Below are 17342 nucleotides of genomic sequence, written 5' to 3' on the forward strand. Positions count from 1 at the left end.
AATCCTCATTAAATTAAATAGGTTTATAACATTTAAAACTTGTTTATTTTGGAGCATCGCATCAGTGTTTGCATGTACTAGGTTTTCAAATGATTTAAGTCCGGTCCCTGGCCGGAACCACAGGAGCGTGAGATGGTCCAGCTCTGCCCCTCCGCCCCCTCTAGTCCAGGGCCCCCCACTCCGTGTCCTGCCACACACAGCTGGGGGCAGGGAGCCGGCAAATGGCACAAGAAAAAAAGAAAGAAAGAAACGGAAGCAATTCTAAGGGGTGAACTACAAAAAAGTTGCAGTGCCATCTGGTAGAAAAAAAGGCTCATTACATGTCTCTGAATGCCTCTGTTTGCACGCAATGAATCCATGGATGCAACATTTTAAGTTGCAGCGAGCCAAACTAAACTGTGCCCAAGAAGTTTTACTTTAATGCACTAGAAAGACTTCAAAAGCGTCCGGAAAACCCGGTCATGCAAACAGTCATGCTGCTGCAGCACAAGAAAGGGCAAAAAAATGGCGTGTACAAACGGCCTTTGGATACAAGGGATGACTAGCATGGAGTGCTTGGAATAGCTCAATGGTCCTCCTAGCCAAGAAATGCACCCGCCATCGTTAGCAGGCAGGTGAGAGAAGCCACCCCAGGGTGAACCTGACAAGGTGGGAGCCACACATCCTCCAAGTGACATCCTGGCCTGTAACCTCGACCTCCACATAATAAACTCATACTGCTGGTATTATCAAGGAAGCTGGAAGCAGAAGGAAGGCGAACAATGTTTGCCTCCTTCATTATCATAGAAACGTGTGATCTTTGCCCTCTGGGACACTGCGAGGCAATTCCAGGGGAGCACAGAGCTAGGATAAAAGTAGAAGAGCAAGAGGTCCTTCCTTATACTGCCTACCACACCATTTGGGGATGAGGGATGAGAAACACTCTTATATTCACCCAGTGAAACTCTCCAACAGCAACTTCTCAGCCAGCGAAAATGTAGATTACCTGGAGCCCTCAGACCAGAAATGCGCCTGCTGTGGCAGCTAGCAGGGCGGGGACTAACTGGGTGACCTTTTTCAGATGAATCGGTCATTCACAGAACGCAGTTTGGGGGAGGATCAAGACTACTGGCCATGCTGAATAACACTGAAGCATTGTGACTTTTTGCAAAATGTTCCTTTTTTTTTTTTTTTTTTTTTTAAAGCAACGTTTTAGCTTTTTCAAAACAAGCTTCAAAACCAAACGTGCGGAAAACGACTCCCAAAAGTGAAAACGCTCCCCCCAAGAACACGCCGCGGTGTTTTGTTTGGGGCTGAACGGCTCGACTCCGAGCTACGCTGCTGGGTAAGCCGACTGTTCCTTACCTTTCAGTTCAGCCAGCGAACTGAGCAAGCATCGACGCGGCCAGCTCTGCTTGGGAGTTTGCTGTCTCAGGTCGTACTAAACCAGCACAGCACAGACTGGGGGCTCATCACACTGGGGAGGATCAAATACAGCCATGGGGCAAAGCAGGTGTAACAGCGGTGAAATCAATGGAGCTCTCTGGTGAGCTACACCAGGGCTTCAACCGGGCTCGTGGAAGCCAGGCCAGTTTGCTACACTACACTACATGCAATATCCAGCGGCCTCTTACTAAGCTGCAGCTCCTATGAAAAACCTGGGTCCAATCCTGCACTCCTCAGCTACCCTACGGTCCCACTGAGTAATGCAGGACCTGGACTTACGGGATGCACGTTGTGCGGCTGGAACGTGCGTTCTACTCCGAGCCATTTTATTCTGGAGCAATACTTCCCCTTTACCCTCTAGCAGTGCCTGGGCGCGTTTAAATACACCTGAAAGCTACATCCCCACCATGCAGATGCTCAGTGCCACTTCTGCGAGGGACAATACAGTACTGGATAGATGCTTTGCAAGCTCCATACAATGAAAAGTCCTAAGAAAGGGTTTTTCTTGTGACATGCTGGTTTTTAAAACAGAAGACAAAAAAGAAATCCACAATAAATTAGAAGTCGGCACAGCTTCTTATGGTGCTCCTCACCACGAAAACGAATACTTGAGAAACAAACTGGAGATCTGGGTCTTATAATCTTGTCATATTTAAAAAAAAAAAAAGAAGATAGAATAATTCACTGGTTTTGCATAAAAATAAACATATTTAAGCCAAGAGTTTGATGGTAAACTGGATAAACCCACTATGTTATATTTTTATATATCTATCTATATATATTTCTATATAAATTTATAACTTTTTTCTAACATTATTCTTTGAAGGAGTAACTGGGTTCATATAAATGCATAAAAATAGAGCTTTGAAAGGACGGTGGGATGATCAAGACGACCTTGATTTAAAAAAATAGGAGAATATGCTATAGCAGCGGCTCACAGCACCATCACCCGCTGCGTCCAGGGCTGCGGTGTTGTGAGCGTGTGCTCTAAAACGCTGTAGTTTTTATATGGGCGTGCGGCAGAGGGGAAAGAAGAAAGGACTATCCATTGCAGCAAGTGTTTTTCCCCCCCAAAACACAAACAAGCAAACAAAGAGAATCTGGAAAGGAGCCGGGGCCAAGGGTCCAAGTCTGATCTCGCTTACGCCGATGCAGGATTCAGAAATCGGCCCACTGGACTTAGCTATAATACTTAAAAGAGATACGACGCCAGCACTCCTTAACGCACAGGAGTGTAACCGAGATCAAAATCTGACCCTTGAAGAGAAGAAAAGTCCACTTTTGACCTATAATAGAAAGATGGTTTTCCTGTTATCCTACAAGCAAATCCGAGCGCGTCGGAGAAGGGGGGGGGTCAGTAGTGTCACTGGGCCAGCATCCTGGGCGTGCTCAGGTAATGCCAGCAGGTATTAAATAGAAGGGTCATTTCATACAGTGATCTTGTCCCAGGAGAGCAAGAGGTAGCCTCACCCCTAAGGGTCCCTTTAAAGGAAAAAAAAAAAGGAGTCGGGGCAGAAGGGAACGACCTAACAAAAGATCTGATCTGCTTGCCCAGCGGCATCCGTGTTCAAGTATAAATTTAAAGTACCGTTGTGGGATGTGCGGGTCTCGGAGGATCGAACCTGTTGATTTTGCCAAGCACGATGCGCCCCTTGTAAACGCCGTGCAGCCTGGTTGCTTAAAAGAAAACCAAGTCCAGAAAACTAACCGGGAGCTAAAAATGGTGGGGAAGATTACTGTCAGTACTAGAACATGGCGTGTTGTTATCCCCTCCTTTTCTAACTCACGGGGATAGGATAAAGTCATGCAGCTCTTACATAAAGATTAAAATAGCTTGCTTTTCTCTGTCTTTGACTTATTCCCCAGCACAGCAGTGGAGGAGGCAGGTCTAACAGGCTTCTTCAAAGCCAAAAATAAGCATCCCACAATCAGAAACACAGAGAGCAGATTGGTTTTCTCAGCTACACTTTTGTAAACTTTCCTGTTCCCACCCCTGCCCTTAAAAGTGCACTTGCTAAACCGCAAGCCTCAGGGACCACCACTCTCTCTCTCCGTATAGATACGAATCTACTTCGGGTTTCTTTTTCTTTTCCATTTCACAACTTGTGCCAACCAATCCAGAGTTTCAGCTTTTTTTAATGTCTTAATTTCCAGGATCTGCCTGAAGTAACATTTCACAGGAAGGCAACGATCGCTGCGATGCTCCACCTCCCGCGTCTTGGGGAGTTTGGGATCGAGCACTGCCTCCCGAGTGTCGCTCTCCCAGGTAACATTGGTGGTTTGTTCTTTAAATGTATAAAATCACAGTTCGTGTTACGTTTTCAAAGGAAGCAAATAAAACACACACACGCACACACGCACACACATCATATTGGTGAACACTGTACACTAAATATGTCTTTTCAACAGCATAACGGGATGTTTGGCCTACCAAAGGTCCTAACATATGGGGAGTCTGAATCGTCAGGGATGCGGATGCCATGCCAGCAGCCACAAGCACAAGCCAGCTGAACCCACCCACCCGGGAGTCATCGGCGCTTCCCGTCTCCGGGACAGTCGCCTTTCCCAGGTACCCAACCGACATCCCCCAAATCCAGCCAACACAGTACATACTGGAACCACACTGCGTCACTTCTGAATCAGCCCTCTGAATTCAAATGCTGTTAAATCAAAGGGGGGAAGGGGTATTTGTCTTGCCTTATTATTATTATTATTATTATTAATATGTATATATTTGAATAACACTTTGAATTCAATTTTACTTCTAAAACCTTGCCCTTTGAGAAGAACCCACCCATTAAGTTGACACTTCTTAGGTTTATGTTCCTTTAAAAATTCTCTCTTTTTTTTTTTTTTTTTTCCTCCTAAACCATGTCCCAGAAAACTTGCTTTCTTCCTGCAGAAGAACCAGCTGGTACCCGGGCTCTCACTGCACGCGCTCCGTGAAGTTCTCCGGGAAAACCCCCCGGCATTGGTCAAGTTCCTTATGCTGGAGCCAATCAGCTTCTTTCACCCCCATCAGCCATCCTTCATCCTGGCAGGGAAAGAAAAAGGCATCAGGTACGGGGCCAGGTCGGGAGACGTCCAGCTCGACGCACGGACGGAGCCTCATCGGACTCCAGCCAGGGAAGCAAAAGGAGCTCCCGGTCCTTCTTCCCCAGCCGGTGCCCTCCAGAGTCCACGGGAAACCTCCCACCAAGCCTGGAGGGGGCACGTAACAGGGACAATGCTCGAGGCAACAGTGATGATGCCTTTCACAGGCCCGGAGCCCGCTCCCACGTCTGCTCCGTGTCAAACACAAGAAACCCTGGAAGTCCGAGATCACAACCACAGCTGATGCGCTCCTCAGGAGCCTCTAGGTCAGGGGCAGGCAGCCCGCGGCACAGGTGCCGAAGCGTGGCACACGAGGGCATTTTGCTTGTCACATGCACCTTGGGGCAGATGATGGGGAAGGGGCCGGGGCTGTGCTGCCACAAGGATCAGGCCCCTTGCAGCCCCACCACCGTCCGCCCCCGGCACGCCAACATCTTCCAAGTCAAGGTTGGGGGTGTTTTTGGCATCTGCCCAAACACATTGCCAACCCCTGCTCCAAGTCAACCACGAGTGGCTGGGCTTGGCGTGAGAGATGTGGGGTGACGTGTTAGGCTTGCACTATGCACGGGGACAGATTAGGAGCTCAGGCTGGACCCTATGGAGCCGTGCTCACGCATCACCAGTGGAGAAGACTCGGGGCCCTCACAAACATCCTCTCCTGTGTTTTTCCCACTGCAGAAATGCCAGAGGAGGCTTTGGGCGTGCACGAGGAACAGGGAGGAGGAGAGGTGAGGAGCCTGCACTGCTGCTCATAAGCACGCAGAGGAGATGCCAGACTGGGTCAAGCCACAGGTCTGTCCAGCCCGGAGACCTGCACCTCACAGATCCTCTCTCTGCGTCTGGCAGGGGGAGGATGCTAAGGGAGGGGGGTTTATACAAGGCTTATCCAGACTTCTCTCGCCCTCTGCAGCTTCCAGTATTCACAGGCCTAACGGAGAAGTTGCAGCTCTCGCTACCGTGTTTAATACCGACGGAGGGACCCATCCTCGGTGCATCTGTCCAACCCTCTTTGGTTAAATGATCAGCCTCCACAACATCTCGTGGCAACGGGAGTCATCTTGGGCAGGCAGCTGCGTGGACTGTGCTGCTTTCTGCCTAGTCTGATGCTGCCGTTAGGCTTCCCTTCAGCTACCGACATGCAAGGGCCCCGGGCAGCCTTGGGGGCCTCCTATGGCTTGGGGTCCCTGCTCCAAAGACGCCTCGGACTTGTGCATTTTGAAGCCATCGCAGGAGACAGCACACAATACTCACACGTGTACGCAACTCAAACGGAGCAGCCAAGCAAAGGCAAGGGGGGTGCCATAAAATCCATGGCCATCAGTATGCCACAGCACAGCAAGACGAAGGGCTGGGTGAAAGGCAAGAAGCCCAGGGGTCTTTACCGCAGCGTCCGGCTTGCAGGGAGCCAAATGCTAGGGATCAGCCTTCTGCAGCCTGCACGTGTTACGAAGAAGCGCGACATGCAGGTCTCCCATCCACCCCAAGCAGCTGATGATGTGGGATGACCCTAGTCCTACGCACCGCCAAGTCCAAGGGACAGGAAAGTCTGTCGCACTCCTGCTCTGACATCTGAGCTGCTGGTCAAGCCCCTGCAACTGGTCAGGACCCCGAGACTGCAGGCGTTTGTACCAAGTTAGACAGGCTGCCTGTTAGTCCAAGCTTCCTTTCTCGCATGCATGGCCCACGTCAGAGATGCACGGTTGAAAGGCCACGGCTGCTCGCCTGGGGGGCTGCCAGGCAGGGACAAGGGGGGAGCTGGAGCAGGGGGCACATTCCACGTGGACGGCAGAGTTAGAGTTAGAGGGCTCGATGCTGCTGCACTGCCAGGTTAGAAACACTCAGAGCATCACCTTGTGCAGCCGGACCAGTCGTGACTTCTTAGCTCTGACAGCTGCATCCAGCTAAAGTGCACACATAGATCATTGAGAACCTCTGCTCTGCACACACCACCTCCTACCGCTTATGCTAGGCAAAGCTCTCCCGTGGCTTTCCACAGAGCCAGGGCTTATACTTGGGAAGCTACTAAACGATCACACATGCTCAACCAGGTCGGTCCCATCCAGAGGGCAATGTGGCCTGTTCCACCCACAACTCACCCAGTCCCTCCCAAGACCATCTCGAATTGCAGCGAGCAACTAGCAGTAGGTCTGAGCGCTTTACACAGAGATGCATCAGCACTAGCTCTCCCTTTTACGGATGGAGAAGTGACTTGCTTAACGAGACCCGAGAAGTCAGTAGCGGAGCTGATGGGTCCTGACTACTGAGCTACGCGGCCTCCCAGGAAACAGTATCCGAGGGACCAGGTTTATCAGTCCTCCCCGGAGGTGACTCAAACCTAAGGGCCTTTAGAGCATCATGCAGGCCAGGAAGGAGGAGTCTCGACGAAACTGCTTCCCTTCTGCACTGTCCGAAGCCACCAACCTCTCCAGACACTCCACATGCCGAGACCCCCCACAGACCCCGGGAACCACAAGTAGCGCAGTGCAGCCAGCTGCGTGCAGTGGGGCAAGAAGCAGGCAGATCGGCGTAGCCGGGGAGTCTGCAAGCCTGTGCTCACACTGCGTCGCCAGGGCACATCTGTGCTGTCTCGCAAGCAGACGCCGCACCACGCAATCTGGCGGGAGCACGCAGGGGGGAGGGGGAGGGAAGGTTTCATCCACTTGGCAGCAATTCTCTAAATCTGGGACAAAACCTTGCAATTCAGGGACTCGCCTAGAAAATGCAAGCTGGCTGGTTGCATTAGCAGCGAGCCCCAAGCCTCGGCAAGCTGAGGAAGTTTCAGCCGAAGCTTTTACGGACGGTTCATAATAAACAGCCGGCGCAGCTGGGGGTTGCAGCGGAGAGTCAGAAACCTCTCATCTGAGGCTGTGCGTGACACGGAGCATCTCGGTGTAGCCTGGGAGGACATTGCCGCCTGCTGGCCAGCTGCATTAGAGCGTCCCCGCATAAGGCTGCCGTCCGGCGGGACAGGATGTAGCCAGGGCACAGCGCGACTGACAGCGTCACGTCCACATACAGGAGGATTTGCCAGTGGATCCAAAACTGCAGCCTGTGCCCTGCTACATCAAAAGCTGGGGACAGTGGATGGGATTCAAAATTAAGGGGAGAGGAGGGTCGATCTTGCAATCAGTTGTGCCTCCTTGCTGGCTGTGCAAGGACCTGTACCAATCGGTTCCTGCGGCTCTGCCAGGGGGAGGAAACCCTGGATGCGCAAAGGCCGTTGGAGGGAGGAAGAAAGGGATCTTCTTGTTGAGGTCCCCACCCTGCACCCCACTTTCCACGTCATTAGCTAGGCTCACCCCTCCGCCTTCTGCATGCATGCCGGGCCCCCTCCCACCGTCACGAAACAGCTCGAGACAGCACGGCTCCCCAGCCCGCGGGGCTGCAGAGGGGGAAGCAGAAGCAGCGGGTGCCCGCCCTGGCCCGCTCGCCCCTCACCTGCTCCTCGGGGTTCTCAAAGGGAATCACTAGCACGACGTCGCCTGCCTTCAACTGCAGCTCGTCGCTGTCCGTGGCCGTGTAGTCGTGCATGGCCTGGACCTGCGGAGAGACGGCGGTTCTGGTGAGCAGGAGGTGCCAGCATCTGCCTGGGTCTCCGAGACCTGACGAAATCCCATTGAACCCCTAAACCCCTACGGTTCCAGTTCGTTCTGGCTGGCTGCATCCAAAGGGCTGGCCCCCTCTCCTGTCTATCCCTCTTGGAGATCTTCACCTGCAAGCTGTTCTGCTTCCCCTGGAAGGAGGTGCCTCAACTCAGCAGCTCAGCAGCAAGCAGGCTTTGGTCTCTGGACTCGGGTGTCCAGCTGAGCTCTCCAGGTGAGGCATGAGTGTGAACTGGGCCACACGCATCCAAGCCTCTGAGCAGCTGTTCTTGCTCCCAAATCACACAGAGGCTGAGGGTTTGTGGAGCTTGCCGGCGCCCGTCTAGGGCGCACACACTGCCCTGCAGTTCCCATGCTAGCTCAGGGCACTGGCACTTTACCCCAAGCTGTGTCTGAACCAAACCCACGTACCAAAGACCTTCCAACTCGGAGGCACGTGCCATCTGCACCATGCTCCTCTCCTCCCAGCAGGGTCCTGTTATGGCACCGTCTCCAGCCCCCCGATCTGCCCTCTGAGGAGTGCAAAATCCAGCTCTGCTTTTTGCAAGCCAGAGACTGCCTTATTCTCCCAAGTCCTGGCTTTCCAATGGGCTACACTGTGTTTCTCAAGACATTCACTAAATCAGGGGGAAATGAGATTCACCCATTCCAGGAAACACGGCCAGGTGTCAGGTGGAGCACCCCGCTGAGCACAGGGGTGCTGTGCTTCACCAAGCGGGGTGCACCAAGCCGGCAGCCCTGTCCGGTGGGCACCTGCTGAATCAGCGGGCTCGCTGCAAGGCAAAACTTTCTCTTTTGCATACACCTGCGTACTCTTCTGCTCAGTGACCAAGAGCAATAGGTGCCATCTGAATCAGACAGCGAGGCGGCTGCACTCTGGCATGGCTTATGTAGGGGTGACCCCACTCTGAGCTGGGGGTTGGACTAGACAGCCTCCTGAGGTCCCTTCCTCTATGGTCTCCAAGCCATGCATAGGCCCATCACCAAGAAGTTCCTGGAGATAAGGCAAAGCAGACCCTGCAGAGCGGTGCTGAGCACACACCAATCAGCACACCCAAGAGAGCGAGCCTGAACACGAGGCTCGGTTTTCAGGAGTTAGGGCGCAATCCCACTTCACTCTGCAAACCCTAACAGCTGGCCGCGACACTTGCACGCAGCTTGTGATCCTGCTTCACATGTAGTGTGGCTATCCAAGTGTCCACGCAGGCATGGAGCACGTGCAAGAGGCTGCATATTCACCAGACAGGTACATGGCTCTGTACCCATGCACCTGCCCTCCTTTTGAAGCTGGCCTCCCGTGCAGCCAAGAAGAGGAGATATCTAAGGCCAGGAGGAAGACCACAAACAAGCTGGAGGGTGTGCACCTGTGTGACGGGAACAAGCCCGGGGTCCCACCACACTCCTTGCTCTCAAACTTCCCCCTGGCACTGCTCTCCACCCATTTGATCTAACGAACAGGAAATGCAAGGGCCAATGCTCAGCTTCAAAGGCAGCCTTGATCTTCAACATGCTACATCTGTGCAGAAAGATCTTCACGGTCTGGCTGCTGGTTTCCACACATCAGATCTACGGTCCTCTCCCAACCACAGTCTCTCCCACAGCACCCACTTCCTTCCTCCCTCTTCCTAGCTGGGTAGAGAACGCCACTGCTGTTCTCCACAGTTTGCATTATTTCTCCCCAGAGGGCTTTTGCTTTTTGCTGCCCTGGTTTCTAATCTCTCTAGGTCCCATGGCTTCCCAACCTTCTTAGTGTCCCCACTGCTTCCTCGTTCACCGTCACTTGCCAAAATCATCCGCATGTTGCCTTGAAGAGTTTAGCTTTGCTAAGAGCAAAGACAGGTTCTGGGTCGTGTGTCCTATCCAGCGTGTGAAGCTGGCAGAAACCGTAGCCAACCATGACCATTGCTAATGCAGGAGGAAGAAGAGAATCCAGCTCAGACTCGCAGAAAATTCAGGTGGAAGGGACCTCAGGAGGTCACGTCTAGTCCAACCCCCTGCTCCAAGCAGGACCAGCCCCAACTCCATCATCCCAGCCAAAGCTTTGTCTACCCGGGTCTTAAACACCTCCAAGGATGGAGACTGCACCACTGCTCTGGATAACCTGTCCCAGTGCTTCACCACCCTCCTGGTGAGAAAATTCTTCCTTAAATCAAACCTCAACTTTCCTTGCTGCAGCTGGAGCCCATTGCTCCTTGTCCTGTCACCTGCCCCCACTGAGACCAGCCCAGCTCCATCCTCTTTGCAGCCCCCCTGCAGGGAGGTGAAGGCTGCTATCAAATCCCCCTCAGTCTTCCCTTCTCCAGACTAAATCAGCCCAGTTTCTGCAGCCTCTCCTCACCAGTCCTGTCCCCCAGCCCCACAACCATTTTCACTGCCCTCCACTGGACTTTCTCCAATGTGCCCACATCCTTTCTGCAGTGGGGGGGCCCACAGCTGGACACAGCACTCCAGATGTGGCCTCCCCCGTGCCGAATAGAGGGGAAGACTCACTGCCCTCCATCTGCTGTCAGCGCTCCTACCGATGCAGCCCTGGATGCCATTAAGCTCATTCTCCTATGGCAGTACGGGCCCCGTCAGGCTGACAGGAGCTACTACAGAAAGTACAGGAGATATTGGAGCAGCGACAGCAGAGAGCAGGTGCTGTACTTCACTGTATTCTCTTTTTATCCCTCCAGGGCCGTATGTAAGTGGGGCCCTTCCTGCTGAAGCCCTAGACATGGACCGTTCCTGGACTAGCTGCAATCCAGTTCCTAGGGCTGCCTACAATATTGGTGGTTTCTCCTTCCCCTCAGCCTCCGCCTGCAAGCTGCAACACGGCTGCTGCATGGCCGTGAATACCGCAGCACGAACGCCTCCTGCGATGCGCCCTGGGGCACGTGCTCAGCGTCGTGGCCTCGCCAAGAGCAGCCTCTGCTTCGCCCTCCTGGCCACCCCGCTACCTCCACAGACAAGTGCTCACCTTGAAAAGGAAGCCCGGTGGCATGTCGGCCCTTTCGGAGGCACCGCTGCTTTCCACGGTCCCGTTGACAGTGGCTGGGAAAGTTTCCACAACTACAGCAGGCAGAGAGCCCTGCAGGGAGCAAAGCCACATTGAGAAAGGAACAAACACATGTTTACAAGCATTTATCCCTGCCCTGGGCACCCACTGTAGGTTCAACCAGCCCCTGGCAGCGTGCTACAGATTGGCAGCGGGGTTGCCCAGGCTGCGAGTCAAAGGCAGCTGATAGCCATAACTCACCGCACTGGAATAAAAGGGAAAAGCAGAGAAACGGGCAGAAACCAAGGGTTTGCAATGAGCGGTTATTCTGGGGGCAGCGACTGTCTCTAGTCTGAGGAAGGGAGAAGGTCCTGACTTCTTCCGGGCGACACGGCTGATGCATTCAGCCAGGTGATGTATTTTCTGGGGGGAGCAATACTCCCCACCTGCCCGGCAATCACTGCAGCAGCCCTGGGCAAGTCGCACGGTGCCCAAGTTGAGGCAGAAGTTAAGAGGCTTTCTCAAGGCCATAAAGGAAATCAGTGTCAGAGCAGGAGTCTGGTGGAGGGGCAGCATTCAACCCTAAATTAAGCTGAATATGACTTCCACAGGGAGAGGGTCAAAGGAGCAGGATGTTTCCTGGTCTGGATCTTCTCACCAAGATGGGGGTAGGACAAGAAGACGTCCGGAGGACCCTTCCAGCCCTGCTTCTCTAGGACTCCCTGGGGATCATCAAAGTCTTGGCTTGAGCGTGCAAAGCAAGCACAGGGCAAACCTGCGTAACGCCTTCGGGGACGGGGACCACCACGGACACCGTTGGCATGCAGCAGGTCCAGACCTGATCACTTTGCCCAGGAAAGGGGGCCTGGGGGAGGGGACCTGCCCCCACCCGGGTTCTTACAGAGCCAGATCCTGAGTCAGCTTCGGTTTTAGGTGCTTCGGCTCCAGCTGCCGCTGCTGCTGTCCCAGCTGCTTCGGATCCGCCGGAAGCGGCGTCTGCAGGCTGCAACACAAGAGCCGCCCCCGGGGCAGAGAGTTAGCGAGCAGAGGGAGCAGGAGTGCGTGCACACACCTTTGCATGTGCATGTGCATGGGCATGTCAGGAGCTGCAAGAAAAGCTGCCCCGGTGACACCAACTACCCTCTCAGACAGAAATCACAGTCAGGCACCTCGACTCCTGCTCCTCCTTTTCCTGGATCTCCCTGTTCCAGGTCGCGCCGAGATAAATCCCCGCTCACCTTCCCTCTGCTCCCAGGCAGACACCCTGGGGAAGTCCATGGGAGCAAACTGAAGCCTTTGGCAAAATTTGGTTGATTGTACGAGAGCCACAGATTGCTAAGACATTATAAAAGCTCAGGGCCCAAGGGAGCACTGGGCCAGGGGCTCAGCTAGACTGACACAGCTACCATGCCTTCCTCAGACTGCGGTTGATTTACACCAGCTCCTGGCTGGCCCAGGAGGAATGAGACTCCTGTTTAATCTTCCAGATAGAGAAAAACTACCAGGGAAGCCTCTGATTAAACAAGAGCCTATTTGGTTTGCAGCTGGGCCAAGGAAGGAGGTTTGCTTGGGTTGTAATTTCTGAAAGGAGTTTTTTTCCAAAGGGCATCATCTACTAACAGCAGTTCCCAAGGATTGCTACGACTGGTTCGTGCACTAAAAAAAATGCCACTTTGAAACCTGACAAGCGCTCATTGCAACCCACCAAAACCACACCAGGTCCTGCGGAACTAGAAACCTCCCAGACAGCGTTTCTCGACTCTCCACCTCCACACCCCTCGCCCCTTAAAAACCACAACCATCAGGCCACTGTCTGGCCCGCCGTGCTGCTAGGGAGAGAGAGAAAGAGAGACATCGTGAGAGCAGAGACCCGCTCAGCCGTGCTTCACGGCGTGCAGCTCGGGTCTACGTCAAGGCGAGGCCTCTTAATACAAGAAACCGCCGCGGATGAAGAAGGATCTCGAGTGCCACGACCCAGGAGCATGCGAACAGGACAGTCACCGGGAAAACACCTTCAGCAGACGGTCACTACGGACAGCACACAGCAGGCAAGGCAGGATGTGTGTACATACGTCTGCACCACCTGTACACAACATCTCACATAGCCATATGAACAGAGTACGTGTCTATGAATATTCACACGCGTTTCCTAGGTTTATTGACTGGCACGCTGCATCTGTATAGTCTCTATACAGACGAGTGTATATAACCCCTACTAAACAACACAGGCATTTTCATAACACGGCGGAGAAACACGCATCGCTGTCCAGAAGGCCGAGCGGTGTCGAGTCTCTCAGGCCCCGATCCTGCCTGTGCTCCGTGTAGACAGACCCTTGCAGGGGCTTCAGGAAACAGGGTGAGGTCCTGAAGGGCCACCACGGGATCAGGGCCCTGGCAGGGGCTGGTTTTGCAGCCACCAGGCTCTCCCTAAATGCCATTTAGCATTTAAAGGAAGGCAGGCGGTTCAAGACCCGTCGGGCTTCCAGTGCCCTCGACTCTGGTGAACATTGCATTCGGGATAGACTGGGACTCGAATTGCACTTACTTGGGCAGGCTCGGTCTCCGTGGGCTGGCTGGGCCAGTCCACAGCAAAGGCGCTATCGCACTGATCCACAGACTGCATGCTGCTAGAGGAAGTCTTTTCAGGCTGGCGGGTGGAATTGGGAAAGAGGGAAGGGGAAGGAGGAAGATGGCAGCGGATGGGAACGTGAGAAGATAAAAATGAGAGGTGTGGGGTAAATGGGGAGGGAAAAAGAGTAGAAAAATAAGACACACACAGAGGTACAGATATTCTAGGAGGACATCTGCAATTCATCTGCAAATGCGTGAGCATGTCATGGTAATCAGTGCCATTACTTGGAAAAAAAAATAAAATAAAATCAAGCACACCAAGTGTTGGGTTGGTTTAGAGACATTACTTTCAGGCAGTTTAGGGCAACGATGGTGAGCCTGGGGCGGGGAGAGAGGACATCTGACTGCGCAGGAGAGCAGTTTGGGGTATTTTTATGTTCATGTGGTGGTGAACATGAGAAGCAGCTGCATTCAAAAGCAGATGTGAGGAACACACGGGCTGTCTCCTTGGGGTCCGCAAATAGCCAGGATGCATCTGTTACAAGGAACCTCCTCATGGCTTTGAAACAAATGGATTTAGTCTGCAGGGACTACATCCGGTCGGTCCTCATGAAAACCAGCGACTTCCAGCAGGCACTAACTTCAAGATGGTCCCTTTCCTTATCCTCATCAATGCACCTTGCTCAGAGGCCGCAGCCCCCTCCTGCCGCACCACGCTCCCCTGTTCCACCTAGGCCGCAGCACCCTCCTGCCGCACCACGCTCCCCTGTTCCAGTCCCGGGACGTCACAGCTCAGCAAATGCAAGCGCTGTCCATCGTCACAGCCACGCACCTTTCTTCAGCAGAAACTACCAGCGCTGCACACTGAGGGCAAGCCTACACCACTTCCAACGCGAGTCCACCATAAACGAAAAGAGGGCTAATGAACTTATGGCCAAGCCAGCTAGCTTCTCCCACAGCATCCCACTTCATTCACTACTCTTCTAGGTGGAAGCAAGGCATGGTTGCGTTTTGCTTCCTTGCAAGACCTCCTATATTGTTACCAGCCCTAAGCCCATCCTCAGTCCTACCTAGATGGGTAATGAATTCAAAGTATACACCGAGTAAAGCACGTGGCAGAAGTCTCCACCAACAAGGGAAGGGGACAGAGCTGGACCAGGGTTGAGATGCATCCACAGACTCCCTCATCCAGGTCTGGAAGGGCAAAGTCCCCCCCTCAGGTCACAGACGGTCTCCATACTGAAGCAGACCCAAGACACTAAGCTGGCCCTGTCCCTCTCCTGATGCACTCCGAATTCATTTATAAGCCAAGCTGCAATGTAGATGGCTTTCCACAACGAAACAGCAATGCACCTGCAAGCCCAGCTGGCTGCCAGCCTTAAACTAACATGATCCTGCAAGAAGTCTGCTAACAACAGTAGCAGTAACATGGAGATGAATACCCCAGGTCGACAATCATTGCTTACCCCCACTGATGCCCTTTAACATGCACTTTGTACCCTTTCACTTCCCTCCTCATCTCTCAGACTCACCATATCCATGGGCTTACGAGGCCCACGGATATTCTGAATATCTCACACTACCACCATCCCGCTGCCGATTCCCACAGCAGCCCTGGGGAGTGCCACGTTCAACACAAACCCATGAAATGCTACACAGGTCTCTCCTGTTTAATTAGATGCACTCCCAGGTTGCTTATTATTTGCATTGAATGAGCTTGGAACTGGGCTCAATGCCAGCCAACATGCGTTTGGCCACGTGTGCTTGTATTTGGGTAAGTGGAAAGAAGCCACGTTGAGCAAGGCAGCTCGTTTACAGAAACTGCATTTTAATAAGTGAGGGGTGGAATGCAATGAATCTCCTGGATTTCAGCAAAAAGCATGTTGGTGTCATCCACTTACTCTGTTTTACCTACTGCATAGCATCCCGGTGTCTGGACACCACGCTACATGCGCATCCCGGTGTCTGGACACCACTCCACATCCGTAGGGAGCTGGGGAAAAACACTTGTTTTTCCTGGATCAGAAAGCCTTGCTTTTCTGCCTTGTTTTATTAAGTCAGCAGCTTTACATATCCCAGGTGCAAGTGTACCAGATTGCACCTTGGATGTGTAGGATGAAGTCCCACGCAGGTGGGAATCACAGGTTCTGGGGAGATGTCTGACTACCACCGTTTTCCAAGTTATGAGCAAACCAAAAATGACAGAGAGATGCTTCCCCTGGCGATTCCTGTGTGATGCCAAACACTACAGCTGGCTCCAAACTGCCCTTTCTCTGGGACCCTCCCGCATCAGGGTGGGTCAGGATCAAGGGATGGGTTGACAAAACTGTCTTTAGGGGTGGCTACCGTCAGCTTAGCCCTGGGCCCTTTGGGGGAGGGCAACACAGACATCTAATAAGTAAGCAAAGGTATTGTTAGGTGGATTTTCAAGTGTGTAGCAAGAATACACATTTCCTTCTGCAGCAGCCTCCTCTACACATAAATGGGGGAGAGGGGTTTCCACCTTCTGAAGCCCCGCTGTTGTTGCACCGGCTGCAAGGACATGAAAGAGGAAGAACGTGCGTCAGTCCTTCCCACGATGCAAGAGCAATACCCCAAAACAGCAAAGAAACCACAACTTAACAAACCAGCCCTGCACTGTTTTGGGGAAGGAACAATTCGGCTGATTCACGAAGACCGAGGTTGGGCCACGTGACCAAATGCCTCTCAAAGGGGCAATCATGGAGACGGACCGAAGTAACCCAAAGGGGCTCTGCTTTTAAGGCCCTGTAAAGACATGACTTTTTTTCATTTTTTTTTTTTGTTTAAAAGAAGGGAAAAAACAGATAGAGCACAACATGGGGAATGACATGGATGAACGCGATCAGCGGGGGGAGCCGCCTTCTCAACATGCCCTGGGTGTGCACAGGCTCCTTCACCTGGGGGCTAGCTAATTAGCAGTCACTCTAATTAGCCTGCACTACCCTCTGGGACGGTGAGCAGGGGCATTTGCACTGCCCGCCTGGAGCGCAGCAGCTTGTGCGAGCGGGCTGCCCCCAGGGAGGGTGAATTTACCACCCATCTCTCCAAATGCAGATTTGCTGCTACAAGCAAGCTTGGCAAATGACCTCCAATTTACACAGAGACAGGGGTAAACTGAGGGGCAGTTGAGAGGCAGGTACATCGCGTTAGGCAAGAGAGGGCAGGAAGGGAATAAGAGGCCAGTGGGGGTATGGAGAGGCGCAGACGCGGCTATACAGCAATGGCAGGATTAGGGACACGGACAGCAATGCCAAACACCATGGACATGATGGGAAAGCTCGCGGCACGGGCGACGGGGCGCTCTTCTGGGAACGCCAGGCGCGAGGCCTGAACGCATGGCTGCCGTCGAGGCCGGTCCACACCGCAGAAGGCGGAAGCGGGTTCGAGACGCGGCGTGATGGGAGCGATGGGGCGGGGGGGACAGCGCCTGCACATGCCAGGGGAGATGGCAGGAGTTCACCGAGTGGAGAACGGGGGGCGATTCTTACCTCCCATAAATCCCAGGGGATAGACTAAGCATGTCAAAGGGCAACAAGAACAAAAAACAGGTTGAGACTCAATTATTGCAGCAGTACAAATGTCGTTCAGCGCGAGGCAGACATACGCATTCAACGGCACTTACCTCAGCATCTTTCTATTTTCCTTAATGGTTT

At 53.1% G+C, this 17342-nt stretch overlaps 1 protein-coding gene across 14 annotated transcripts in view; it reads right to left on the reverse strand.

Moving 5' to 3' along the window:
• Positions 1-259: 259 nt before the first annotated feature.
• The window catches only part of BIN1 (bridging integrator 1), a 117008-nt gene continuing 99925 nt past the window's right edge, over positions 260-17342 (reverse strand). For 7 of the 14 annotated variants that reach the window (XM_025210108.1, XM_025210106.1, XM_025210103.1 and 4 more), the window contains 6 exons: positions 13643-13744; positions 11999-12100; positions 11080-11190; positions 7957-8058; positions 6369-6419; positions 260-4459 (listed from right to left, as the gene is read on the reverse strand). In XM_025210108.1, coding sequence (XP_025065893.1) covers positions 4352-4459; positions 6369-6419; positions 7957-8058; positions 11080-11190; positions 11999-12100; positions 13643-13744 — 576 coding nt within the window. In that variant the 3' untranslated portion in view covers positions 260-4351. The remainder of the gene's footprint in view (positions 4460-6368; positions 6420-7956; positions 8059-11079; positions 11191-11998; positions 12101-13642; positions 13745-17342) is intronic. The other 7 variants (XM_025210114.1, XM_025210113.1, XM_025210104.1 and 4 more) reach the window with 4 other exon arrangements.

Source organism: Alligator sinensis, unplaced genomic scaffold (assembly GCF_000455745.1).
Source record: "Alligator sinensis unplaced genomic scaffold, ASM45574v1 scaffold991_1, whole genome shotgun sequence".
Taxonomy (NCBI): domain Eukaryota; kingdom Metazoa; phylum Chordata; order Crocodylia; family Alligatoridae; genus Alligator; species Alligator sinensis.